Source organism: Botrytis byssoidea (assembly GCF_014898295.1).
Source record: "Botrytis byssoidea strain MUCL 94 chromosome Unknown BBYS_002, whole genome shotgun sequence".
Taxonomy (NCBI): domain Eukaryota; kingdom Fungi; phylum Ascomycota; class Leotiomycetes; order Helotiales; family Sclerotiniaceae; genus Botrytis; species Botrytis byssoidea.
In genome coordinates, this window is record NW_024065843.1 from 527,597 (window position 1) to 555,592 (window position 27,996).

Sequence of the window (27,996 nt, forward strand, 5' to 3'; positions counted from 1 at the left end):
TACCTGGAATACCTTCAAGTGAAGACCATAATTTATTGATCTTTACTACGTACTTTGTTTCACGCGACAACATCACACACACTCTGTAGCCCAACTTCTCACTCCCGTACTAAAATCAATATTGTGAATATGTTGAATACCATCAACATTCTCGAACCCAGCAACTCTAGCCCTACCCGTATCTACCACCCAGTACTCATCACTCATTACCCCATTCTTTTTTCACCATCCATATCACTCCATCCCATCCCCTCCTCCTCCTCTCCTTCTCACTCCCCTCCCCTCCCCTCCCCCTCCTACTCCATCTCACACACCAACACCAACCCCTCCTCCCTCTCCCTCTCTCCCCTCCAAAAATTCCAATTCCCATCCCAATTCCCATCCCAATTCCGAATCTCCCAAACGACTCCCATCCACATTCACACCCACATCCTCATCCTCACCCTCTTCCTCATTCTCAAAATCATAAATCTTCTATCTTCCCTTAAATCCCACTCTCACTCTCATTCCCATATAATTCCTCCACACACCCAATCACACCACTCCAATCAACCCACTTCTCCCCTCTCCTCTCTTTACCATACCATACCATACCTATCAATCACATCAACCCCATCCATCCATACATACCCCCCAAGAACCAACAACCTCCCTCTCTAAACCCATCTCCTCTCAAACCTACCTTATCACTCTTATCACTCTTATCACTCTTATTTATGAATTCTATCCCATCCATCTATCCATCTCCCCATCCATCTATCCATTTCCCCATCTATCCATCCAAACCTCCAGACATCCTCTCCTCCCCATCTCAACTCACCAAGAAAATTCCGGAAATCCGGAAACTAAACAAACACCGCTGTGGCTGCGATGTTGCTAACCAAACCCCCCACATGGTTAGATAGTTAGTCAACATCCAGCCCCATCCCCACCAAAATTACCAAACTTCGATACCCTGAAAATTAACCTCACGACGGACCCAACCACTACTGTAAGTGTCTTCGTAGTGCCCGCAGATAGTGGTGGAGTCAACTAAATATTGTAACCTTGTACCAACGTACAACAAGACTTGATTGAGAATTTCTTACCAAAAAAAATTACTTTCAACATTCACAAAATTCACATTCAAATAATCCACATAAAAATAAAATATTCATAAGACATCAAGAAACTTTGTATTAAGTATTAAGGTTGAAGTTGGTTTGCCCTAGTGGCAGATTGCGAAAAGACAGTCTGGGTATAGGGGGTATCAATACGCAGCAGAAATCGCAAGCGCAGGCAGACCAAAACATAACAGACGCGTAAGAAAATGAAGATGGACAAAAAGTACTGCAAAAATGAGAGTGGTATCAATCAATCTTGGGGGTATTTCAAGGAGATCCGTTTTCCCGACGACAACAATAAGAAATCATTACGAAGATGCTATGCAACTTTAATGATGTGAGTTGCTTCATGCGGTAGCAGAAACTTGAGGAGTGGTGCTAGATGGAGCAGCAACAACTGGCTCAGAGACAACTGGCTCAGTAACAGCTGGGGCAGCTTCAGTGGCAGTGGTCTCTTCGGCGATCTTATCCTCAGCCTTAGTCTCGGCAGTTGGCTCAAGTGGCTTCTCAGCGGTCTTGTCAGCCTTTGGAGATGACTTGGACTTGACGGTAGCACGGAGCTTGGCAAAAGGTGACTTTGGCTTCTCAGTCTCCTCATCACTGGTGGCAGCAGACTTATCCTTCTTGTTCAACCATGGAAGGGAGCTCTTGCGCTTATCGGCCTTGGTGATTGGAGTTTCAGCAGCCTTGGGGGTCTCACCATTGGTGATTGGTACCTCGGCGGTCTCAACTGGTGCTGGAGCAGCCTCAACATTGGTGTTCAATGGCTCAGCGGTATCAACAGCTGGGATAACTGGGGCGTTCTCAGAAACTGGCTCTTCATCCTTTGGAGCAATGACTGGTGAGACAGCTTCAGGCTCAGGCTTCTTGTGAGAGAATCTAGATTGAAGAGTACCAAAGATACTGTTACGCTTGGTTGGAACTGGCCTCTCAACTGGGGCAGCGGCGGCAACAGGCTCCTCAACAGCTGGGGCAATAGCAGCTTCTTCAGTTGTGGCTGGAACTTCAGTAGCAACTGGCGCCTCAACAACTGGAGCGGTGGAAGCATCAGTAGCGACGACTGGTTCCTCAGTAGATGGAGAAGCAACAACTTCATCCTTTGCTGCCTCGGTCTTCTCTTCCTTCTTTCCGAAACCTGGGATAGCACCGAAGATGGAAGTACGCTTATCACCCTTGCGAGAAGCAGAACGGCTCTTGCGATCCTTCTTCTCAACCTTGAGTTCAGCCTTCTCCTCCTTCTTCTCTTCCTTTGCCTCAGCCTTGGCTTCAGCTTGCTCCTCTTTTTGTTCTTCCTTGGCCTCCTTTGCCTCTGCCTTTTCTTCCTTCTTCTCGGCCTTGATTTCAGCCTTTTCTTCTTTCTTCTCTTCCTTTGCCTCCTTCTTTGGGGTGGCGGCACCAGAGAATGGCTTGACCAAGGCAGCGTGGCTGGTCTTGTAAGTCTCACTCTCCTTGACAGATTCGGCGATTTCCTTAGCCTCTGCGACCTTGACCTTCAAGGTAGCAACCCAGTTATCACGTTCGGCGAGGTTGGCAGCTTGGAAGGTGTGCTTGTGGCCGTGGATGGTAAAGAAGAAGTCGACAGTGCCATCTTCGGAGACATCAGAAGCTTCGGACTGTAGGAACACATGTCAGAGGGATTTCATCGGAAATGAAGCTAGAATGATCGACTTACCAAGTTCAAGATGCCAGCTGGGCTGGCCTTGTCGCTGGACTTCTTGCTGAAGAACAAGAGACCCTTTCCAGTGTGGGATGACCAAGCAGCATTGTGGTTGCCGACATCTGGCTTCTCACCACGGAGGTAACTAGAAAGGTTTTTGTGTTCAACTGGCTCAGATCCGAACCAGAAATGCTTCTTTTGGAAAATGAAGCTCCTGTAAAGGGAATATGTTAGTTTTCATTCATGAAACATATTGGTCGAATTAGACGTCATCTTAAAACCTTTAGAAGTAGGCGCAGACGATGGAGAATCAAATGCGCCTCTTCTAGAATGAACATAAAAATCATATTTTTGGTGAGTGATAACTTACTTGAGTAAACCTGGACCCTTGTAACCCAAGATTCCCTCCTCAACAGGTGTAACCTCCTTAGCAGCTGGTGCAGCCTCAGTAACAGCCTCTGTAGTTGGCTCCTCAACAACTGCTGGAGTTTCGGTGACTGGTTCAGTTGCAGCAACTGGTTCCTCGACGACTGGCTCGACGACTGGCTCAACAACTGGAGCTTCAGTAGTGGTGGTTACTGGGGCGGGAGCAGCAACGACTGGCTCCTCGACGACAGGCTTTTGAATATCCGACATTTTGAAATGAGAAGCGAATCAAATGAATCAAATATCCCTTTTATTATTATGATAGATAGATAGATGATAAGGAGAACTTGACGGTATGAAGTAAACAAAGAGGAAATTCTTTGAAATACAAGAAGATGTGGCAAGAAGGTTTATTAAGATAAATAAGGTGACAAAGTGTGAGGAAAGAAGGAAGGGAAGTGAAGAGAAAAGAGAAATTTTTTTCCTTCTAATATGGTTATGGGCAGATTTACTTTTATTACTTTAATACCATTTTAATACTTAGGTACCATGACTTTGCAAGGGCGTTAAAGCTAGCGGACTAGCGAAATGAGGTAGGAGGTAGGCACGGTAACTACTTTAAGGCTATAGGCTAGAAGAGACTATCTGAGGGTGGAGTGGGTTTATTGAAGAGTGCAGGGACCACCTGGGGCCACTTTAAGGCGCGAAGGGCTAATAAGGATCCACCAAAAAAAGTAGACTATGAACATGAAAGAAATGAAGTACCGTATTATCATCAACCGCAGATTGGGTAGGAGGTCTGTCTGTATGGAGTGAATGAGTGAGTGAAGCGTGAAGCGTGAATATCTCAGTATGTGATGGATGAGTCAGGACTAAGGGAATAATAAGGGTAAGTGAGTGAGGAGTGAAGTGTGATATTCAAATCTGGTCAAAAGAGGTTTACCTACCTACCTACCTACCTACCTACCTATCTATGAACTAGCTATCGACAAGAATAGAAACATAATAAATGATTCACACCATATATCTATCTGACTATTATTAGGATACTGGACTCTACCTACTCGACAAGACTCACTCATTCATGAGTCATCAATTATGTAATAGAATTTATTTGGATACATACTACCTGGGTACCTAGGTAGGTAGATTCAGTAGAGACACTTATGTATAGATAGTCCTGATGAGGTCCATCTATCATCGATGTCATATTTACCTCCTCCTGCCATTGCCATTTAATCTTAGTTTCATTCTTCCAAAAGGATTTATTAGTAAAAGGAGTACTTGATGCGTATGTCATCTCCAATACAGTCATCTAATCAGTCAGTTTGTCTGTCAGTCCGTCAGTCTCAGTACAACCAAGTACCTAGGTAGGTATGTTTCATTACTTCTACGTAATCTTCAATCCAATGTAGATATCATACCCATTTTCTTACCTTCTCCTCCTCCTTCTCCTTCTCAAATCTTCTCATTTCTAATTCCCCTCCTTTCTCTCTCTCTCTATCTTCTATCCCTCTCTCCCTCTTCCTCTCTCTCGTGCCCCCCTCTCCCTCCCTCTCTCAATACTCTCATCCCTTATTTGATCCTCTTGGATTAGACCCGGCTATATAAAATGGGTCTGGAACTTTTGATGTGGATTCCACTTGATCTTCCATCCCTCAAACCTTCAAATGAACGAACAAATGGGAACAATGATTCCCATGGAGTGATGGATGGCATGGTGTCCAGATGAATCAATTAACTTTCCGATGACCACACTGACTCCATAGAAAACATATTATATTGAAAACTGACTGCCACTCATCCCACTCCCCTCTCCTGATTATGAATACCCGTATCTTCTATCAAATGTTCCATGCCACCCCCTACCGACCTACCGATCCATCATCTCGAATCCAGAATACGATAAATCTATCAATTTCGATGTTTTATATTCCGTATCCTTCGAAACTTTAACGGCACGTTCATTAATCACTGGGCATTTTTCAATACCACTCCACCATTCAATCCATTCATCGATCATGTACGAAGCATGTGCAATGGCGTGGTGTGTGGTGTAGATGTAATATATACATATGTTATACCGGCGCATAAAGAGTTTCATCGACAACTCAAATAGTGGACAACATAATATCCCCCCAAATCTTCCACCACCAGAAAATACCAGGAAGACCATTCATTTCCTTCCATGTTACACGAACCTTTACAACCTGTCAAAATCTTAAAATCTTAAAATTTCTTCTCCAGTTTCATCATCGCTATCTACCTCCCGAATTTCTAGATGGTATATTGTAAGCATCGAATCATACATCATATATCATATATCATATATCAAACATCCAAACATTCCTCTCTATCGTAAACACGCCATAACAAATCATTTTTATATCATCCCATCACTCGATCAAAAACTTACAATTTTCTACCCTTTTAAGGCAAGCCGTATCGGCGCATACGTTTTTTTCACAGGGGACTGATGCTCGCATGATCAATAGGTAGGGCGATCTTGCTTTAGTCTTACTTGAATGCCGATGTTGTGTTGGATGTGTGGCTCTAGTGGCAATCCAATCCAATCCATTCATACGTATCATCAGTATGCAACATAACATGCATGCAGGACAATGTAGAATGGATCGATAGATATGAATGATATGCTAGGAGCGGGAAGCTTCTCTATCTCTTGACAACTTGAATGGACTCGCATGGCAGCACTCATATTCCTGTGCGAAACACGCACCCGCCACTCCTTTTCCCACAACCTATCCTTTTCCTTCACATCCATATCCATATCAAAGGGAGAAAAAAATGCTGAACATATCCCAAATTAAAAATGGGGTTCGAATGTTGATTGATGATTGATTCTTGAAAATCATTGAATATATTCAACACAGACCAATTCTAACCATCAAAGCTTTTCTTATCTCCTAACCATGGTCAGGGATGAATATTTGATTTGACCGTCCACTCACCCAAAAAAAAATGCTTTGATGATGTTTCGATTTTTCAACCTCATGGGATAATAATGTACACAAGGAATATTACTTTCCGAGGGAAAGTCGCATATCCTCTCTCTCTATATATATGCGTATGACAACATAGGTGCCTACTGCAACAGAGTACCATTAACCATTTTGGCAATATACATACAGCCTTCTCTGATATACAGAGTCACATATGAATATGAATAGGGGGGGAGAAGAGACACTGGAGAGGAAGAGAGGGTCATTGCACGACAAACGCTCAAACGGTACCAGGGGGCCATGAGAAAAAAATATGGGAAATGGAAAGAAAGAATGGAGCACAACAAATAGGAGGAAGCATTGTTATTTTTGTGCTCTAAGCTTGGAAGGCGAGGGCGTTGGCGGTTGGCGGTTGGCGTTCTGACCGTTCTGACCATGTGAACAACAAGTGTGAAAGTTTTGAAAGGTGTCGGTTTATCCATCTCCAGAACTATTTTTGATTTTTGACTTTGATTTTGACTTTGATCTTTGATGTCTGTCCCTCTTTTGGTTTTGAGGAGAGTCTTGGTGATTCGTGATAACATTGAAGTAGGTATATATGTATCTGCATATGGGTCATTGATGATTGAGTTTACTGGGATTCCATGTATATCCATCTACCTAGGGACTCGGGAGGAAGCATCATGATCATTCATTAGGTATATAGAGTAGAAAGTATGACATAGGATTTCATGCAACTCAAATGCATTAAAACCTTCTCAAAATCATGCCTTGATTGGTTTACAGGAATAAGTCAAATGATCTCTTCTTCTTGCTTTCACTCTATTCTCTCTCTCTCTCTCTCTCTCTCTCTCTCTCTCTCTCTCTCTCTCTCTCTCTCTCTCTCTCTCTCTCTCTCTCTTTCTCTCTCTCTCTCCTTCTATTTTCTAGAATGTAGACCCTCAGACTCAAAATAAACCCTCAAAATATACCCTTAGACATCATCCAAACTTTCCCCTACTGTAGTCTACTGTCCCTAGCACTCGTAAATTTTGACAACCCTCAAACCCCAATTTCCCTACATACCACTAACATATAACTATTGGTCCGTCCAAGACCATTTCGGAAGGGTTTCACTACTCATTGAGCTACCGTAAAATTATAGTGTTGGTTGGTGCCCACATCATGAACTAAAGTTCATGTGGAACTTTGCTGTGGAGCATCAGCATGAGTTTGCTAAGATATTCTCTCTCATTTACCGACATGTGTGCACATGTGTGGTACATACTTAGGTACATAAGATCTTGGAAATGTCGTCTGATCATCGAAAGGGAAGGGATCCATCGACTTGTTGTTGTTTTGTTTTGTTGATGGGGGAGGTACCGACTACACAATAAATCGGTAGGTATGGAGGAATAGAATAGAGGTGAAAGGAAGGGTTGTATATCGAGATCAATCTATTGTTACCTGTGAAAGAATAACAGGAAGAGAAAGCTACTACTACATTGACTCTAACGACAACCTTGATGCGTATAGGTATCATAAAGCTAATCATCCAGTATACCTCAAAGAAAGACTCAATTGACTTCCTCCAAATACTACTCAGGTACTATACATTCTAGGAACTAACAATCAATCACATAACAAACATCCTATTCCTCTCCAAAATCTCACATGATTCCATCTCAAGAGTCAGTCACACGACGATAAGGTTTTATCTCCTCCCACATCCACCAACCAACCTTATTCCGCCCACCGCCCCATTTCCTTTCACCTTGGCCTCGATCTTTTGCCATCTCTCACCTGGGGTATCGGAAAATCCATTTTCTACATCCACACCACACCACACCACACCACACCACACCACACCACAAGATCCAAGAATCTCCTCCTTCAACAATCTAGGAATGCCTTGCCACTTTTCCTCAAGGAGGGGTCGCTTTTGATATTCTCCTAGGCGGGGGCCTTATCCAATCGCAACACCCCAGATGTACACCGAGGGGTAACATGACTCAGATATGAATCAACATCATTCAATCCTCCTCTTTCCAAGTTCCAACCCATCCAAGTACACCCAACTAAACTAATAACCTCTCGATCCGCATCCCGCAAACCTCGCACTCGCGAATGACCAAAAACGTTTATCAAGGTTGTGTCAAGGAAGTTTGATTCACAGTACGGTAGGAGGTATCTTCAACACGCGGTGTGCACACCCCTGGCGCGCTTCCAAAATTCTTGATAGGTTGAATGTCAACCACACATGTGGTTTGAGGGAAATGGGATGGGTGATCCATGTAAAAACGCAATGCCGAGAGTTTCTGGCAAAGTGTTGCATCATCGCACTTCCATCACTTTTGGTCGCTTGCCTTCGCTTTGCGCGATGTGATCCCCGACGAATGGGAAATGGCGATGGGAAAAGGTAGGTTGCTGGGTAGACAGGTGATTACTCACCACTCATGTACTGCGAATATAGGAATGGGGGTTGATTGGAGGAGGAGGATTTGATGGTTTGGGATGGTGAGGTTTATTTTTGCTTGAGTTTGTGTTTTTGGGTTTTTTTTTTGATGCTGGTGAGATCAATTTATTTTTGAATTTGCTGTTGCTGTTGCTCTTGCTATTGCTATTGCTCTTGCTGCCATCTACGTTGTAATTGCTTTGAAATCCAGTTGTGGAATTCTTTAACAAGGGAGATGTTTGTATCAAGATAATTCACATATTGATTACTGTCTCTGTCAACACTGCCCTTATTTCATGATATTTTCAGAACTCTCGTTCGATGTTGATAAGACCATACATACATACTCCATGACATTTTTGAAAGTTGCACAACTTGGATTCATTTTCATATCCTTGATATGAATCAAGATGAGATCTCCTCTGCTGGTTACTGTTAAAGAGTTGTACGAGTGAGCATTCTTGTCAGGCTTATTTTTAGTGTGGTGTTGCTATGGATGAATTGATGTTCTTTTGTTTTTGGACTGTTTGGAATGGGGTTCTTTGTGGACTGAAGTTGCTGGTGGTGATTAGAAGGTTGCTGTATTGATTTCCTTGATATTTAATGCTCTTCACTGGTCTGGGGTGTTTCTTTGGAGTTTGTTTGACTGTTACTTGTTATATGAAGCATGTTTTTTTGTTAAGATTACCTCTCAAGTGTCCATGTTGTGTGAGTTACTTTTGCTTGTCACATTCACTTCCGTACGCAGTCAAACCTTTTCACGGTTCAAGCAGTTGGTATTTATGGGAGGCTCCATGGCCATCATTATCCTGAAGATGATGTTCAAGTCAACCCTTCTATCTCGAGATGGATATTATGAGAGCACATCTCGTTTGTATTGAAACAAGATTCATAGTTCTTGATTCTTTGAAAAGTCAGGATCTTATAGGGGAAAGAATTTGCAGTACCTACCTAGTATTGAAAGGGGAAGGGAGATGCTGATGTCACTTCTGAACATCTGGCGAATCTTCTTGTCTAACTTTTCCATGTGGCTGACGTGAAAATACTACTTGATCTAGATCAAAACTTCGGGAGAAAACGGCAATTTCAGTGAAGGGTCTTGAAGTCAAATGAAATGTCTTGTTCTGGAATTGAGGACTCAAATCAAGCTAGCAGGAAATACATGTTTTCCAAGCCTTGAAATACACTACATGATACTGTATTGTATACTTAAAGTGCTCCCCTAAGTTCATGTGAGATGACAATGGATTTCTATGATGGGCATAAACACTTTGAGGAGTAGTCATCAAAATCTGCTTGGCTCTCTGTCAGTGAACCAATACATGATAAACATATTTGGATATTCTTTACTTCTCTCTTAAACTGCAACACAAGATTATTGTAATCGTCGCTGCCTGATCTAGCATTCACTAATTCCTCAAATATGATTCACAGTCAATATCATTCACTGCAAATATCCACCTCGTCGTTGCACAGTGGATATCTTACCATTCAACCCCGCTTTCTCTTGTTCCATAAATAGATAACCCCGGGGTTCACGTCCGAATGACCCCGATGGTTTGAAGCATGCTATTTGACTCTTCTTGACCTGGACCCTTATCTTCTTCTGAGCCTTCTATCCATCCTCTTCTTTCTACCTCTATCTCCCATCCTTCTATCCTTCCATCTCGAACCCGACCCGAACCCTTAACTTTCATCCACGTCTTACTTGATAGCTTCTTGATCTTTGCAAGTTTACTTGGCTATTACTTCTTTGCACTCTTACGTTTACTATCTCCTTTTCTTGATAGCTTCAAGACGTGCACCCTCTTTTACCTCCAATTTTGAGACATCTCTCTTAATTCCCTTGACCTCTATCTCTTTGGCAGACCTCGGATAAGGCTTGTCATTTTGATTCATAAAGAATTAAAACTATCTTCTTCACAAGTGACACTGTTGTTTCTTGAAAGGGAATTTCGAAGTACATAGATATCTGTAAGTATCTTTTACATGTACCCCCACAGACCCATCTCCAAACATATGCCCTTCCTCTTTCCATCCAGAAAGTCGCACCTTCTTCCAAAGCCCCTAGTTTTATAGCTTGTTCACGATTTTCATCCTCGAATCGTTTTCATCATCATCCCATTCTCCATCATTACCCCGCACTTCACCTTTTAGAGGATTTTCTCCACTGTAGATTTGATGCTTATACGTTTTTCAGGCTGTGCCGAACAAAGCAGGCACCATTTTTGTTCATAACTTCGACTGGTCTTATCACATTTGCTTGATATTTTAAGTATTTCTTGCTTGTCGATTCAAGAATTACTTGCATTGCATAGATTGAACAGTTAAATACCTGTAAGTTTTTGGTGAAGCGTGTTTGTCCTTCGAAAACGCTGCCCCTTATTTTCTTTCGGTCACATTGATCATTTCCCAAGATTCGTCATGTGCTATACTGCCCTTCCCCTGGTTTTTATCTTCGGCCACCAGCACCAGCACCATTATCCAGTAGGGGAAGTTTTATTCTAACTTTTGCTAGACCTTTGATACACCATTTATTATGGGTAACAAAAATAAACCTAAAGCCAAGGCCAATGAGGGTCAACATAGTGGTAAATGGACTACATGTGCAACACCTACTTCGAAGAAAGGAGCAATCTGGAAGCAAGCCCCAGTGAAATTCGTCCCTGAAGTTCCTAAAGTTCCCAATGAAACAAATACATGGATCTGGCCTTCTCTGGATCATCAAAAAACACAAGCTGGTGGTAAATCTGCAAACACTGCCAAGAAAAATCCTGCAGAGACAATTGACAATCCCATTGAAACTGCATTTGCTCAGCGTTCCTTTTCAGATACATTCGTTTTGAGATATTACACCAATAATTCTGTACCTGCCAGAGGATCCATTTGGGAACATCCTCCTCTTCCTGGGACCGCCAATTTCCAGGCTTCTTCTGATCCGGATCCAGCTGCATGGTCTACTGTACCCGAAAATGCAAAATGGTCTACGCTCCCTGCATATGCCATCAATCCTGCACTCAAATCAGTTGAAGTTCCATGGTGCACTAAAAAGAGAGCGATTACAATCCTCACACCGGCGGCTCCTCCAAATCCAGATGTTGCAGTTTCTGCTAAGGTGACAAGTCCACCAGCTACTAAGAGTCCTTGGGCTACAGTACCAACTAATGTTGCATTTCCAACTCCTCCCGAACAAGAGAATCCCAACGATGCTGTGGCAAACCTTGACTGGGGTCTTCAACCTACGGTACTTTCTGAGAAAGATGCTATTGCAGCAAATGCCTGGGACGATGGACCTGTAGCCACAGAACCAGAGCCTTTTCCCAATTTAGTCAACTGGCCTTTCACGGGTGAAAAAGATAGATTTAAGAGGGTGGCTTCATTGGTATGATTTCTTACGCATTATTTATAATGATTCTATTCTAACTATGTACTTTAGGGACCATTTGTTTTCAACTGGAGAGAAAATGTGTTCAAGCATCCAAAACATAATCAAGCGCAAAGTACATTGATCAGAGTACTTCAAATAGAAGGTATCGATGTCATTCTTCTCAGATTCATTTGGGAAAACCATAGCAATGCTTCTGCCCTCTGTCGAACTAGTCAGAGATCATGGGAAGTTGCGATGGCTATTACTGTGAGTTTTAGTTTATATTATAGTTGATGCACTAGGTACATGGCTGACTGATACTTACAGGGCATTTGGGATATGACTGGAGGTTGTTTTGAAGGCTGCGATGCACCGATAGAGGGCAATGAATTCGATGGTAGAGCATCTTCAGTTGTTGTGGTCACACCTACTAGGGATACAGATCCTATCAATTATGTTACCCAAATCAAGAACTTGAATAAGATGTGTAAGTTCTTTTCTTCCCTCGCTTGTTCAAATCGGATCAAATTACTAATATACCCTCATCAGGTATGGCTATGCATAACTTCAGTGAATTTCTTCAAAACATCCAATTACATCACATTCCCTTCCTCACCACCCACATTCTCGCCTTGGTCATTCCCGAAATACGCAAACTCAAAACTCTCGGTGTTTACAACTGTGAATTGATTCATCTCGGCGATGGTATCGAACTCCTTGATATCATCACGCGAGACCGTCTTCGAGGTTGCGAACACCAAGTCGATTTAGATTTTTATCCAGTATACCATGTTGGTCCTCATCCTTTCCATCAAGCAGGTGATCATAAAGGAGAGAGAAGATTAGGGGGAGAGTATTCATATGGTGTTACTTGGGATGATCCTGGTATGCATGTTGCTGATATTCGGATTGCAATCTGGCAGGAAGTTCACAGTCTTCTTCGTCAGGCAAGAGCTCAGGGTATCGATTTTGTTTCTAAACATACGATGTTCAGACAATGGTTGGATAAGTCGCCTTGTATGTTGGTAGAGGAAACCCTCAAGATCCTGATGGATGATAACGTAACAGTCGATCATGTTATCGCCCATGTTGCATATGGAGATTTTGGTGGCAGGGTTGAGAAATATCACGAGGCGTTGAAAGGAAGAGGTATTGCAAATAAAACCGAAGGTGTGAAATGGTATGTTATCACTCTCTTTCTTTGGATATCCCCATCATTCATATATCATCAAACTAACAGCACCCTTCTCTAGGATGGAAGAAGGTTTCTTGTGTTGTCAATGCGGACATCTCCTCCCCGGAGTCTGGTTCTCCTACCAGATGATCCGAAACTACAAACTCGATCCGATCGACCAACCAGTCTGTCAAGCCTGCAAATTATTCCAATACCTAAACCAGGAAAACGACCACTACAAATTAGAAAAGTTGACCATCATCAAAGCGTGGTGTTGGGAACGCACCTCCAATGATCCCAGACATCCAGGAAAATGGAATACCAACGATATAGGCAAATTTCTCGACGCTTTCAAGAGTACACCTCAGGGCAGCAGAATCAGAGGTTTAGCTCGAAATCTACATGACAAGAGAAGACTTGATGAGGCTCATGACATCTTTCATGAAATCGATGAGGTGCAGAGACCAATTAGTAGTCAGGCGTTGGGAAGAAGAGGCGCGTATGGAATTCGTGCGGCGACGGTCCAGGATAAGTTGTGGATTGAGAGTGGAAGAAAACATAGCGAGTGGGATTCTTTCCGCGTAGATCGGATTAATGGACATGGTGTACCGGCTACCTTTAGAGGTCATTGGTAATCGGCTTTTGGTCTTTGATGGTATTGGTGGTGTTGGGTTTATTGCTTTGCTTTGTCGGCTGGGCTTTGATCTCATCGATTTCATCATTCATCAATGATGCACTTCGGATACTAAATGACACACATATCCTACATCCAACAAGCATACCTAGGTAGATCTTTCAACCTTGCTCCGATCATCCAATCCTCAGGTTGAACAAAAGAGTTTTCGATTCATGACATAGAAGAAGGGAATTACGATATTATCCTCGATGAACTCCTCGACTAGACTTCAACAACACGGATATCGATTTCGACAAAACCACTTCTGAAACATGATCAACAACGATACCTACACAACCTACCTAGATAGCTAAAGCAAGCTCTTCTCGCTAGCTGAAGGCATTTACACACTGATACTTTTTTCTTTGTTCATCTTTTTCTCTTCATTTCTCTTCCTTCCTTTTTTGGGGAAAAAAGAGATGCGTTGTGCAATACGATACGATACGATACGGTGGGATACGATACATCATAATACATTTCCCTTCTAATGAGATATCCACACCACAGCACAGATCTCAATCCGTGGAGGAGCGAAGATCTACATCTATCCAATCATTTATTTCCTTGGTCAGATTTTCATTTCATTTCATTTTCATTCTATTTATTTCACTCTCATTTACTCTATTTTATTTTTGAAAAATAGATGCATAGATAGTTACACAAACACACACACATGGATGGAGTTTGGAGCATAGGAAAAGAGTTGAAATTTACTTGCTTGCTGATTTTAAGTTATTGGCGTTGGTTTGATTTAGTTTCCTCTTTTCTTTTTTGATGCTTTGCTGGGTGTGTCGGAGTTTAGGGATTGGGAATGGAAGTAGAGAGAAAGAGAGCAAAATTGCTGGTATTAAGTTATTGTCATTTGTCCCACTCTTCTACTTCTCGACTTTCTACTTTCTATTTTCTATTCGTTGCGTGTGGAAAATTCGGGATTCCAACATGTTGCATAGAGAGGGGTTTAAACTTGCTTACTTCATTTCTCTTACTTACTTATTTATTTATTGAAATTCTGGATTTCTGGATGATGGGGGAGGGGGCTAGATAGTTTTCACTTCTTCTTGATTCCACTCTTCGAGATGGACTCTTTTCAGGTTTGTTTCTTTCTGATTTGTTTCTCTACCTTAATAGATGCATATGCTGCGTTGCGATGCATTGAACAAAATTGAATTCAATTTTACAAGATGGTTAAAATGGATTTTGTTTGTTTGTTGATGTGTTGTGATATGTTGTAATATAATACTTATACGGAATGCAATACATTATGAACTTTAGGTGTTGACGACCTACCTACCTACCCACCCCATCCGCACTATAATCATATAGCAAAAAAACTTCAAAAAGAGATCACACATCTACAGTCCAAGACCCTTCCCTTCGATCCAACACATTCGAGAGCTCGACACGACATAAGGTAAATCCACAATGCTACTCATATCGAGATATTGTATCTTCTTGCATCCTTCTACTTACATATCTAGTAACATAACATTCCATTTCATTCCATTCATCCCGAATCTCGTGAACTCTCACGCTCTTGCTTTGGTTCTGGTTAACTTCATCATCATCATCATCATCATCATCATCATCTCTAACTCAAACCTCCTCCTCCATACCCCCACAGTATTCCCATCCAAGTAAATTTCTCATTTTCATCATGAATCCAATTCTACTTATCCGTCCCCCTCATCCCCCCCTCTTCATTGTATATTCCATTTTCTCTTTAACTTCCACTTTCATTTTCACTTCCACTTTCTCATCCATCTCTCCTATCATTCTCACCTCGTCATTCCTCTACTTTCCTCAAATCCCCGAGTTCTCCACTATCCTGTCTGCTCTTTTCCAAACCCCCTCCTTTCCCCCTCCCCCCGCCGATTTCCTCCCCATTACCTAGATCTTTTCATTTCTACCTCCTCTGTTTCTTACTCAAACAAAATCCCCCGTCTTGTCCCTGTTATCTCTACCACTAAAGCTCAATCCAAGCTGTATAAACCATACCCATCATCTCAACCAACCTCGCATTTTCAGATACACCCTCGTACTAACTACAATGACTCCTATTAACCATCAATCTTCAATTCTTCACGACATACACCCACTATATGAATAAGAGAAACAAACACTCGAATGAAGATCTAGCCACTCCACCCCATTCCCCCAACTCCAATAATTTACATCAGATCATCAGCCTAATCCGCCCTAACGCTCTCCCCCATCTCCATCCACCTATCTCAATCCTTGAAATCCTCCATAAAACCTCACTTCTACGATTCCAATCCATACCCATCTCTCACTTAGGATAGGTATCCAAGACCCCGGATAATTGAACAACCTACCCTTCATCTCCATCACCGCCACCATCTCCACCATCTCCCCACCCTTCTAACATAAACCATCATACAAACATCTCTTGCCATCCATCAAGACCTCGATTTAAAACTCGAACCACTGTCCTATCACAAACCACCAACCATCCCACAATAAATTTTCGAGATATAATTCCCCTTTCTCTTTTCACCCTTCATTCTCCATTCCCCGTTCCTCATTCTCCTACTTTTCTTCTTCCCCCTTACATTTTACCACTCCTTCATCTTTATTATCCCTCCTCAATTTTAGCCCTCCTCCTTCCTCTCCATCTTCATCTCACCTACCCACCTACTCGCTCATTCATTCTCCTTACTCATTCCTCTTCCTCTTCCTCCTCACCTCCACTCCCTCCTCACCCCTCCCATAATTCCATACTCACCACAAAACAATTCTTTTCCCCCCTCTTCAAAAAATCCATACCTCCCTGCCTACCTACCTCACATCATCAACCACCTCAATTACAATTGAAGTACTTACCTACCTAGGCTCCTAGCAATAGGTAAAGGGTGATTGATTGATCATGGTGGTGTGTCGCAATATTTCAAATCCACTCCTCCAATTGGCTTCTTATCCTTACATAATCGAAATATTTCGAAATATTTAGGATCCAGCGATTACATTGGTCGACCACAGTCACTAGTTTGAAATATTTGGGATCCATCAATGGTATTGGCCAGATTATGTAATTGAAATATTTCACGATCCATTCACCCGTTTCTCGAGGTACTTACCTATTGAAATAATTCTTCAATATATCCTTATACCCTCATTACACCATAACCATCAATTTTCATCATCCTTCAAACTTTCATGATTCAGTTCGCAATCACAATTCACACTCCTCAAAACTGCCACACGGCGATCCTTTAAATATTGAATCAGAAATCCCATAACCTGAACAATGGTAGGATACTACCTATCAAACTACCCAAATGATATAAACATAGAAGCAAAAAACAAAACCCCAGTATCTCGTGAACATTGAAACACATTGTACAAATTCCTTCTCATTCCCATGGTATCTCAATCGACGTTCGCTCCTCCGTACCGATTCTTGCTTGTGCTTCCTTCTCGCCGGTCCATTTTCTGGCCGGTCCAATTCATGAAACAAATTCGTCCCGAAATTGTAGTCTTATTTGCTTCCCACATGATGCCTTTCAATTAGACAATTGTAAAAAATCACCCCACCCCCAATAAAATCAAATCACCAACTCCCTGCCTAAATCCACAACAAAACTTACGCAAATCTCGGTGCCGAAGTAGCCCTCAAAGGTAATTGTCTATCCAAAGATTTGAAAGCCAAAGTTCTTGGTGTAAAAGGTTGTTTGGAATAATCCATACTTTGTTGCATATTCTGCATTTCCCATTGTCTCTCAGAATCCGGAGAATCTGTCGTCTTTACTCTCTTGCCCGCTTTGGTAGATGTTTCGATATTATCTTCGAGATCGAGTGCATTGACTGAACGTTCGAGGCGTGAAGGAATTAGAGAGTGAATACCGAGAATTGTGTTTGCGAGATAGACAACCCTGTTGATTTGTAAGTTTTGGATTCATAGATTATATAATTCAAAATCTTATGACATACATCATAAATACCGTAACAGCAAAAGTTCCCTTTGCCATTTGACAATAATGTTCATTTCCACTAGGTGCAGCATATGAACAACTCTTCGCAACATACCAAGCCACATTACTTGGATGTTTTGGATCCGTATGATCTGGTCCGGCTTGTCCGTATATACTGACAATCCAACAGACTGTGAGAAGTCCATTTATAACAGTCGAGAGAAGAGGATACCAAATGTGCATAATGAACATGACCACTTTGCAAAGCTGGATGAACATAGAAAGAACCGAGATTCCAATATTGAAATTTTGTAATCTATTCAAAAAGTACGACATCAGCTTGTATTCTTCTCAACATACTCTCTCATCTTAAATATCCTCCGACGAAAGAAATAAAACTCACGCCTGACTCCAAACAAAAGCAATCTTTGGCAGCGGACGATAATTTGCATAGGCATACAAAATCTCATCCGGGCTACTATTAAATCCATTATCGTAACCAATTTGCCACATTCTCGTTCGATATAAATCTGGATCTGCGATACCGAACATGACGAGTGCTGCGACGGTGCCCGCGAGTTCGATTACATTAAGCCAGATAATAACCTTGGGAAACTTCCATTTCCGCTTCATGATAGGTGAAGAAAAACATCCGAAAACCATGATGAATGTATTGAATATCGCGAATGGATCGGGAGGTAAGACTTCGGGTTATCGTGATGCGAGAATAAGCTGGAGAGATGGAGATACTTCGTTCAATATGTGCGTAATGATATATGAGTCAATCGCCAGCGATCAAATAATGTAATTATATTATACACCGTCGATATCGAACAGGCATCGAAAGATGGAGAAATCAGAACGTCGTCTCTTCAAGTTCCCAGAGGATAGAAATCTTCATTAACGAGCTTACGAACGGCTGGCCATCCATGATTTATTAATATAACGGAAAGGCACATTTGAGATGGGTGCACAAGGGAGGTGTGAAGGAGGGGTGAAAAGAATTCCATCTTCCAATGAGGAATCATCACGAAGAGCTGATTTAAGCGCTGAGCCTGCATGTCGATGTGAAAGGTTGAGTGAGGTATTGAGGATAGAGCCAATGAAGGTGCGGGGATGAAGCTTTCTGAGGGTGCAGAGTAAGAACTAGAGAGAATTAGGAAATGGTACGAAAATGATATCGATGGCGCTTGGGGATGAGATGATTTGAGTGGTCACGGGTGTTGATACCCTGCGTGGATGTGAACTAAATACCCGGAGCTAGTTGGAGTGCACGGGCTGGAAATCTTATCTTTAGAGTGATTTTATTGAAAATCTTACGACGGATCGAGAGCAATGCCGGATGCACTATAACAATAAGGCTTTTTGGAATTAGATATCCGTTTTGGGTATTTAGTTGGTTATAATTGGTGCATTTGATTCACATCTGTAGTTCAAGAAAAGGAAATAGTGTATGGCGTATGTAATCCATCACTGAGTATCTAATAGTCCAAAGTACAGTTTAACGATATAAGATTTGAACATCTAAAAGCAATTAGAACATTGGAATTAGTTCCATCTTCCAATCAATTCCAATATCTCAGATAAGTCGATTGTTCCAAATAGTTTAGGGATTTGATAATCTCCATTGTGGATTGCAGCCCGGACTATTGGACACCCTGATCCTGATTCCATCGCTTCATTCTTATCAAGTACTCGAAGAATATCTATCCATCATGTATCTAGGTAAGCTGACGAGTAGCCAGCAGAGATATAATGCAGCTCTTCCCAAGCACCGCAAAGGAGACGATCAAATTTCACCTCGGCTAAAAATCTACTTGTCCTAACTTCCTCCTTCTCTACCTATCTATTCGAATTACAGATTACAGCATGGTGATATTAGCGAAAGGGTGAAGTCTCAGACTCAATCTTTACAGCTAATCCACATAAGCAAATCTACGATGAAGATCTCTCCCTACCTCATCCTCCCTCTACATATTCCCATCTACCTCGTCTACCTCAATCCCACAGCACTATCCCGTAAAAATCCCATAAATCCAACACTTCTAACATTCCACAAACCCCCCAATTCCCAATTCCCACTCCCATGAAATCCGACTATCACCAAGCAAAAAACACACAAAAACAATCTCCAAACACAACCACAAACTCTCGTAAAATTCCCAACCGTAGACCTCAACATCCTTTCTCAAAGACAGGATGGCCATACACCAGCGCGGCCCCGTCCAGGTCTCGAGCCCCAACATCCAAACTCACGACCTTATGACCTTATGACCTTATGACCGTATGACCGCGATGAGATGTTGGTAGTTAGATTTACCTTTCCACATATCCATATAAAACCCCCCCCTACCTCTCCAAATTCCTCATTCCTTCTCTTCCACACACCAAAATCTCAATTCCCCCCCCCCCCCCTCCAAGAAATGTCACCCCCCCCTCCACCCCCCGAAATCCCCACCTGCACCCTCTACTACACGCAAACGCTGCATCAAAACCTCTCCAAACGCGGCATTTCCACACCATGGTGCATTTACCTCCAAACACGGACAAACTGGTACATTATCCCATTCCACGAACAAAAGATTCTCGAATCACGACTTTCCTCCCCCTCCTCCCCGCCCTCCCACTCAAAAAATTCCCGACGCGAACTCTACGATTTCGAGATCCGGGAATTAGATGCTCCACCGCAGATATGGGAGCGCTGTCCCGATTCGGATAATGGCGAAGCGATGGTGACGAAGCGGGTCAAGGAGTTTGGGGTCGTGAAGGAGAGTATTGGGATGAGGAGATTGTTGAGGGAGTTTGGGGAGAGGGTGAGGAGACAGGAGATTCCGGTTGATGAGGTATGTTTTGCGTTGTTATGTGTTGCTGTATGATGGGATTTTACGATGATGATGATGATGATGTTATGATATCTATAGACGATTCAACTTGTACCATCCCTTTGGGAAGATACGCACTCAAAGTTTCCTCACCCACCTACTAACATAATCCCATCAACAATAGTTATTTCTCCCACCACTCTTCCTCCTCTGGCTCGAGAGTCTCAATCTCAAAGCCCACAAGACCAAGAAATCCAGATCCCAACCCCAAAACCCCCCAGAAACCCCCCTGTCTTCCAGTGCCAACCCCAATTTCAAAATCCACCTCCAAGTCACCAAACCCCCACCCAGCAGCTCCCAAGAATCCTGGATCTGGAACGAAACCCTCACCCTCCTAAAACTAACCAACCACTCTGGCCCCAACAAATCCGGTCTCTACCTGATCCCCAATCCGCATCCCTCCTCTTCCTCCCCCCAAACCCAAAACCAAACCCAACCCCAAGACCCCATCCTCTTCTCCTGGACCCACGGCTCCCTCACCACCAAAAACAACATTCTGCATGCCCACGGCAAATATCTCAGCTTCTCTCCTCCCCCCCACAACTCATCCCTTCCTCCACCTCCCACAGTACATCTGCACCCCCTCCCCAAAGGTTCCCAAACCCCCAGTCCCCACTTTGCCGCCAGCATCAATCGATCGCACTTTTCCAAACGCTGGGAAGAATACGAAGTCGATATTAACCAACCCGCCATCCCATGCATATGGTGGAGGGAAAATATCACCATCTTGGAAGATGGAGTTTTGTTGCGGGAATACGAGGATTTGTATGAGAGATCGAAGGAGAAGGGTGGTCCGGTATGTTTTTTTCTTCTTTTCCTTTCTTCCCTTCCCCCTCCCCTCCCCTCCCCTCCCCTCCCCACCCCACCAACTAACACCCCCCACCCACCCCAGCAATTCACCCTCTCCACCTTCCTGGCCCAAATCTTCCACACAATCAATACCAGCATCCCCCCCTCGAAAAAGCGAGGCAACAAAAACAATCCCCCCAACAACGACAACCACTCCATCGACATCTCGGAGCTCTACGAGCGCGGCCGACAAGATCTCGCGCGTTCAAAACGTCGTAAGTATTGTTTGAGGGAATTAGCATTATCCTCCTCTTCCTCTTCCTCATCTCATCCCTCAAGATCGCAATCCCTCCCTGCCAGAACCAGAACCAGAACCAGAACCCCCCGAGACTCCTCCCAAAGAAGAACCAATCCCGAAAATTTAGAATTCCGATCCCGATCCACCTCCACCTCCACCTCCACCTCCACCTCCAAACCTCCACACGAATTAAAAAGAGCTTCCTCCCAACCCCCCACCCCCGCCCCCACCAATCCCCACCACAAACACCCATCTCCTCGTCTCCATTCCGTGCCTCCTCCTCCTCCACCCTCACGATCCAGCACCTCTAGCACCTCTAGCACCTCTAGCACCACCTCCCACCCCCCTCCCAATCCCAATCCCAATTCCACATCCAAGCCCAAACCCAAGTCCCAGTCCACCCCGTCCTCTGAATCTAAACCGCATCGTAATCCTATGGAAGCCCTTCGCAAGACGCGAGACTTATTTGGAACACTGCCGGTTTCGTAAGTGGACTCTTCGAAGAATGGAGAAAGGGGAAAAGTGGACGTAGGAAGAGAAGGAGAAGCAGGAGATGTAAATGTGGATGGATGGGGATTTGTATATCTAGATATTGATCGTTCTTTCATTCGTTATTTTAGCAATAACCCCTAATATAAGACTTCTTTCCTCATCTTGACTGCTCATTCAAATCGACACAAACCTAGACACATATAAGCAAGCACTAACAATTAAACATCATCATTTTAATTTTCATATAAAAAAGAATTATCATTTCATACACACCCACAAGTATCAAATCATTTTCATATATGCGCACGAAAAACCCCCCATCCCATGCTAGACCAACCCATATCGATCCAGTTCAGATAATATCTGATCTGGCTCAAGTAGCCAGCTAGTTCTTATCCGATATATCATATATATCGCCCTACATCGCTATTGGGCAACATATGCTCATTTACATTGCATTTGGTATAAACCCCATCCCATCCCCATTCTTGAACATTCCCCAAATTTCGCCCGCGGTAGATACTGTAGACCCGTTCGTCCAGAAAGATCCCCAATCACAATTCCCAACCCAACCCCAAAGGCCAACCATATTTCATTTCCCACCCTACACCATACGCAATTCATACGCATTCCATAGGCAAAGCATCCTACCATCCATCCATCCATTCCATTCCATTCCATACCATAAAACTCCAACAGCAATAAACTCCGTCGCTTGAAACATAATATAATACTGTACTTAAAATACCCATAGCCTTGAATAGCTCTCGAAAATTCACTAATAACTCAAATCCACGTCTCCTAATCCCGCAACGATTTTATCTTCCTCAGACATGGTACCTTCACTTCCCGTTGCACTTGCACTTGTACCTGTCCGTCTCCTCGGTTCTTCTTGATCAGCAAGTTGTAGCTGTAGTTGGATTCCACTTGCAGATGCGCCTTCATCTCGCATTTCTTGAAAACTCCAGCTAGGTTCAAAGTTATTACTATGCCAAGCATGGTCGACTCGTTCATATAACTCGTCAATCTGCTCAAGACTGATTTTGCTTGTTTCGTATACCATCCCCCATACGAATGCAAACGCGATTACACAAAAGCAAGCCCAAAGAAAGAATATCTTTGCTTGAAGATTTGCATAACCAGGTCCGCTGCTGGTCATATATGGAACGCTGTAAGCGATGGCGAAATTGAGAAGCCAATTCGAAGCGGTGGAGATCGACATGGACTTGGCTCGAACCTTCAATGGGAAGATTTCTGATGTGACGACCCAAACGACTGGTCCCCAAGATGAAGCAAAAAAGAAGATGAATAGGCAAACAAATACAATAATTACTAAATTCACTGCTCTCGCTTCTTCGTGTGCTGCAGTTCCAACCGATGCAATCAAGAAATGACAAACTGCCATTCCTGCTGCACCTAGCATAAGAAGACGACGACGACCTAGTGATTCGACTAGAAACATTCCAGGAATGGTTGAGACAGTATTGACTATGTTTGAAATAAGTTGAATTACGTAAGGTGACGAAATTCCGACATTCTTGAAGAAAGTCGTACCACTATAGTAGCTAGTCAGTCACTGCATTATTTCAATGAAAGCATGCGATACTACAAAGAGTAACGTTAATAATACTCACTAGTAGAAGATAAAGTTCTATTCAGATTATTAGTAATTTAATTCACTATTGGAAGGAATGTACTTACACAACCAGTCAACTGCTGAAGCATTTGTAGAACGCAACCGGTTAGAAGTCGACGACCTAAATGCGGCGAGCCGAGGAAAATATCTTTATATGATGAAGAACCTAAACTCAACTCATATTCATGGTTCGCTTCAATCTCCGCCAATTCTTCTATCAAAGCAGGATGCGTTATGTCAAGGCGACGAAGGCGACTTAAAGATGAAGCAGCTGCCTGATGTTGACCACGTTTGATGAGATAGCGAGGTGTTTCGGGTAATAAAGCAAGGCCGAGGAAGAGAATGCCTGCCCAAACGAATTGTATTGCAAGAGGAATTCGAAAAGCTTTTGGCCCATCAATACTTTGGGTAAATATGTTGACGACGGCGGCGAGAAGAAGCCCACAAGTGATGGCAAGTTGATATGTGCATACAAGAGTTCCGCGAATCCATTTCGGTGACATCTCTGATTGATACAGAGGAACGAGAACAGAAATAATTCCAACGCCTAGACCCGCAAAGAATCTATAGAAGGGTCAGTCTTGTCTGTTTGTATTCTATATTCAAAATCATGCAATATACCTTCCAGCAATAAGCATCGGAATCTGCATTGCAGCAGTCTGAAGTGCCACCCCAATACAGAATATACCGACAGAAATGATGAGAGATATCCGTCGACCAATTTTATCGCCCATGGGCGCAGCAAGTAATGCTCCGAAGAATGTTCCAGCACTCAAGATTGCAACGATTTGAGCGGATTGACTCGGCGTGATGGATAATTCATTGTCGGAAGGATCAACGTAACCCGTTGAGAATTGTTCGCGAAAGGCACGCATTGCCACCACTCCCGATATTGTACTTTAATCCCATCTATCAGCTTTTCATCGAGTCTTGAATTGTTTCCCGTGCCAGTTACTCACCCCGTATCATAACCAAACAAGAGACCTCCTGTCGCGACGAATAACCCTATCATGATAGCCGGCGCCGATGAGCCGGCGACGTTATCGGGCTTGTGCCAGGTCATGGCGATTACCATAGTGTAATAGAATTGGTCGACCGGTTGGCGTGGTGAATTAATGAACGTTGGAGGATGTGAGGATGGGTTTGATGTGAGTCGAGATCGTTAATGATCACCGGGTTTTCGTGGATAGAAATTGGCATGCCCATTGGACGATGAAGAATCTCCTGCAAAAAGCAAAGCTGAGAAGCATTCCCTTGTCCAGTATAATGCAGCACGTGGTTGAAGGATCGAGAATAGTAATTGAGAGGCAGCGCGCGCACGAGATAGAAGGCGGGAGGAGGAGGAGGAGGTGGTGGTGGTATGGTATGGTATGGTATGGTATGGCAAGGTGAATAGAATGAATGGGTCGGATCGGCTTTGAAAGACTGCTGCTTGCTGACAATGAATGAAGATGGATGGATGTTCGACCTAGAATTTAGGGTGTGGGGAAAAGGGAATCGTCTTTTTCTTGGGGAAGTTATGGAAGGAATCGAATGACTGGAAAGACTGGGATGACTGGGATTATGATTTGATTTGGGGGGGAGAAAGTGAACGGGGGGGGAGGGGGGAAAGAAATGAGTGTGACCCCAGCCCAGCCTTTTACGGAAAGAAATAGCGCTTTTAGCTCCTCTTTTTTTTTTTCACGAGAGATGGGAAAGCTGAATGAAGTGTGATAGGTGGATGATGGTGGATGGTGGGTGGTGGTGGGTGGTGGGTGGTGGGTGGTGGTAGGTGATGCATGTACAGAGTGAGTGTGAGTGGGTACCTAGTAGGTAGGTACTAGGTACTAATGCTCAGTGCAAAAGAGTTTCCAAGTGTGTGCCACCCTAGAAAGAGATGGGTTACTCTCTTTTATTCTTTCCATCTTTCTTTTTCACCTGTCACAATTCAGGCTTCAAAAGAATTTCGAATTTATTGGGTAAGTTATCGAGGTACGTGCTAGGGGGAGTGTATTCATTTCACGAAGAGTGAGTACTAGTAGGTATTTGAGTTATGAGTATAATACATGTATGTATCAATGTGGCGTAGAATTCAAGATCGAAGTGGGAGTGGAATTGGAATTGAATTGGAATTGAATTGGAACTGAAATCAGAGCCACAAGTCACAGATGAAAAGTTAAAAGTGCGGAGAAAAGGGTCGCCTTGAGAAGAGTGAAGGGTGAAGATCGAGAGGGTACCGGTATTAGAGTATATTACTAGTGTGTTATGAGTGAAGGGATGAGAAGAGAAGTAAAATAAGAACAAAAGAAGAAATGAAACTGATGCTAATACTAATACTAATACCGATGCGAATACTGATACTGACACTGACACTGACATTGATAGACACCTAGAGTACTCGGTATACTTATTATCGAGTATTACCATGAAAACAATTAGAAAGGTAATACTGAGTACAGCATTTATTATTTGTATTATCTATTTACCTAGTATTTACCTAGTATTTACCTAGTATTTACCCAGTATTTAACAATCAAAAGGTTAAAGAGTCCTTAGATATAATACAATACCACTCTTAAGGAAGGTCGGGACTCGGGACTCGGGACTCGGCATAGCAAGGTTTACCAATAAGTACGTATCTCGATGTATTCAAAGATTTGTGAGTACTAGGTAGGTAGGTACCTTACCTCGAGCTTACCCAGAAGCACACAATACACTCAAGTACATACCTAGTAGTGACATTCAAGAGAAAATATAAAGGAATTGCCAACGATTGGTCTAGATGTGATGACTGGATGTCCATGTTCTTTTTCTCTCATCGGTTTCTCGGATCCGGTGACTATGGTATAGGTATCTAGTATTGGTATTTCCAAGTTTACCCAATCAAATTTCATACAAGAGAAGTAAGAAAGTGTATCTAGACATATATAAGAATATATATACATATATCTATCATGGTAAAATCTGTCCTTCTAAATAGACTACTCTCATTCTCATCTTCAATATTCGACTCCTGATTTTCGATGAATAGGTAGACCTTGTTAAGAATATCTTCTAATTTTGAACTTTTTACATGGTTGTATGATGGATGACCTAGTAACCTTCTAGTAAAGTTATCTCAATTCCCATCAATCCTTTTACCTCTCCTCACCTCACTATTTTAACGAATCAACCATCATATAATCATATTCTTCTAGTACCTCATCTAGACTTCTCAAGAGGAGAAAATACACAAAAACTAAACTCCTATCCTCTCCCTCCCAAATCTCTCATCCAGGTAACACACCTACACATACAAAACCATCAGCTCAGCCCAACTAGCATACCTCAAAACACCAAGACCATACACACATATATAAACATATGTAGTAAGACGGCTTTCTACTCCTCCTCTGCATACCAGGTACGTTGTACACAAAATCAAAGCCCAAGATAGACAGGAGATAGATATATACCCAGACAAAAACATCCACTCCATCCTATTGCATTCCTACCTTTCACACTTGGCGTGGATACATGTCTCAATACGATGATGTATGAATGGATAGATGCATACTTACTATCGTACACATGCATGCATACATCTCCGAAAACTGTAGTGTAACTTGAGTTATGGAAACAAGTTTGGTGGGGATCTGGATTGGGATGGGGATGAGGAGTTTCCTCTTTTGAATGTTTGCTTGAGATAACGTGATTTATCATCGAGTGGACTATATCATCGAGTGGGCCATCATTTTTACATACAAAATTTGTCTGTATATAATCATGCATTTTCTTTATTTATTAATAGAATTTTTTAAAATTAAAACTATAAATTTAATTATATAAATACTACAAAAATCTATTATTTATTAGAAATTTGAATTAATATAAGAATTATTATTAGGAATATTTTTTTTGTAACAAAAAATCATAACAATTTTCACTTTTTTAATATAAAATGAAAATATTTATATAAAAACTAGATTTTTTAGAAAACTAATCTTTTATTATTATTTAATCTTTTTTTCTTTTTCTAAAATAATAATTAATTATTAAAATACGAATATTCAAAAAGCCTTAATTTTAGTGTATTTTGAAGTGGCCCACTCGATCATATGGTCCACTCGATGATAAATCACGTTATGGATATCCATATGTGATGTTTTTATTAGCTGTTGTATTGTGATTGATGTCTGCTTCTTCTTAAATAAAATAAAATAAAATAAAATAAAATAAAACAAAGTGTATATTGTTGCATTGTAGGGGAATTCT

General features: G+C 42.3%; 5 protein-coding genes across 5 annotated transcripts; 2 read left to right on the forward strand and 3 right to left on the reverse strand.

Annotated features, from left to right (window-relative positions):
* Positions 1-1,088: 1,088 nt before the first annotated feature.
* On the reverse strand, positions 1,089-3,598 carry EAE97_000944 (uncharacterized protein). Its single transcript, XM_038871454.1, has 3 exons — positions 3,131-3,598; positions 2,776-2,974; positions 1,089-2,716 (listed from the first exon to the last, which is right to left on the reverse strand). The coding sequence occupies exons 1-3, from the start codon at positions 3,394-3,396 to the stop codon at positions 1,451-1,453; spliced, it is 1,731 nt and encodes a 576-aa protein (XP_038737355.1). The 5' UTR covers positions 3,397-3,598; the 3' UTR covers positions 1,089-1,450.
* Positions 3,599-11,059: 7,461 nt separating this feature from the next.
* EAE97_000945 (uncharacterized protein) lies at positions 11,060-14,208 on the forward strand (the record flags this gene model as incomplete). Its single annotated transcript, XM_038871455.1, has 5 exons — positions 11,060-11,902; positions 11,957-12,154; positions 12,215-12,374; positions 12,437-13,067; positions 13,141-14,208. 5 exons carry the CDS (start codon positions 11,060-11,062, stop codon positions 13,694-13,696), a joined length of 2,388 nt encoding a protein of 795 aa, XP_038737356.1. The 3' UTR covers positions 13,697-14,208.
* Positions 14,209-16,824: 2,616 nt separating this feature from the next.
* Positions 16,825-18,728, reverse strand: EAE97_000946 (uncharacterized protein). The gene is made up of 3 exons (XM_038871456.1): positions 18,070-18,728; positions 17,686-17,982; positions 16,825-17,627 (listed from the first exon to the last, which is right to left on the reverse strand). The coding sequence occupies exons 1-3, from the start codon at positions 18,327-18,329 to the stop codon at positions 17,339-17,341; spliced, it is 846 nt and encodes a 281-aa protein (XP_038737357.1). The 5' UTR covers positions 18,330-18,728; the 3' UTR covers positions 16,825-17,338.
* Positions 18,729-20,089: 1,361 nt separating this feature from the next.
* On the forward strand, positions 20,090-22,124 carry EAE97_000947 (uncharacterized protein; the record flags this gene model as incomplete). The annotated part of the gene is made up of 3 exons (XM_038871457.1): positions 20,090-20,509; positions 20,673-21,344; positions 21,441-22,124. 3 exons carry the CDS (start codon positions 20,090-20,092, stop codon positions 22,122-22,124), a joined length of 1,776 nt encoding a protein of 591 aa, XP_038737358.1.
* Positions 22,125-22,905: 781 nt separating this feature from the next.
* On the reverse strand, positions 22,906-24,838 carry EAE97_000948 (uncharacterized protein; the record flags this gene model as incomplete). Its single annotated transcript, XM_038871458.1, has 5 exons — positions 22,906-23,683; positions 23,762-23,778; positions 23,829-24,327; positions 24,385-24,660; positions 24,723-24,838. 5 exons carry the CDS (start codon positions 24,836-24,838, stop codon positions 22,906-22,908), a joined length of 1,686 nt encoding a protein of 561 aa, XP_038737359.1.
* Positions 24,839-27,996: the final 3,158 nt, after the last annotated feature.

Excerpts from the sequence above, each read along its gene's own strand:
- EAE97_000944 (XM_038871454.1), bottom strand. The coding sequence starts at position 3,396 with ATGTCGGATATTCAAAAGCCTGTCGTCGAGGAGCCAGTCGTTGCTGCT. Across the intron at positions 2,975-3,130 it reads AAGGGTCCAGGTTTACTCAA|GAGCTTCATTTTCCAAAAGA; the intron begins GTAAGTTATCAC and ends TTCCCTTTACAG. Across the intron at positions 2,717-2,775 it reads CAGCTGGCATCTTGAACTTG|TCCGAAGCTTCTGATGTCTC; the intron begins GTAAGTCGATCA and ends GTGTTCCTACAG.
- EAE97_000946 (XM_038871456.1), bottom strand. The coding sequence starts at position 18,329 with ATGGTTTTCGGATGTTTTTCTTCACCTATCATGAAGCGGAAATGGAAG. Across the intron at positions 17,983-18,069 it reads GCTTTTGTTTGGAGTCAGGC|ATTACAAAATTTCAATATTG; the intron begins GTGAGTTTTATT and ends CTTTTTGAATAG. Across the intron at positions 17,628-17,685 it reads GCTGTTACGGTATTTATGAT|GGTTGTCTATCTCGCAAACA; the intron begins GTATGTCATAAG and ends ACAAATCAACAG.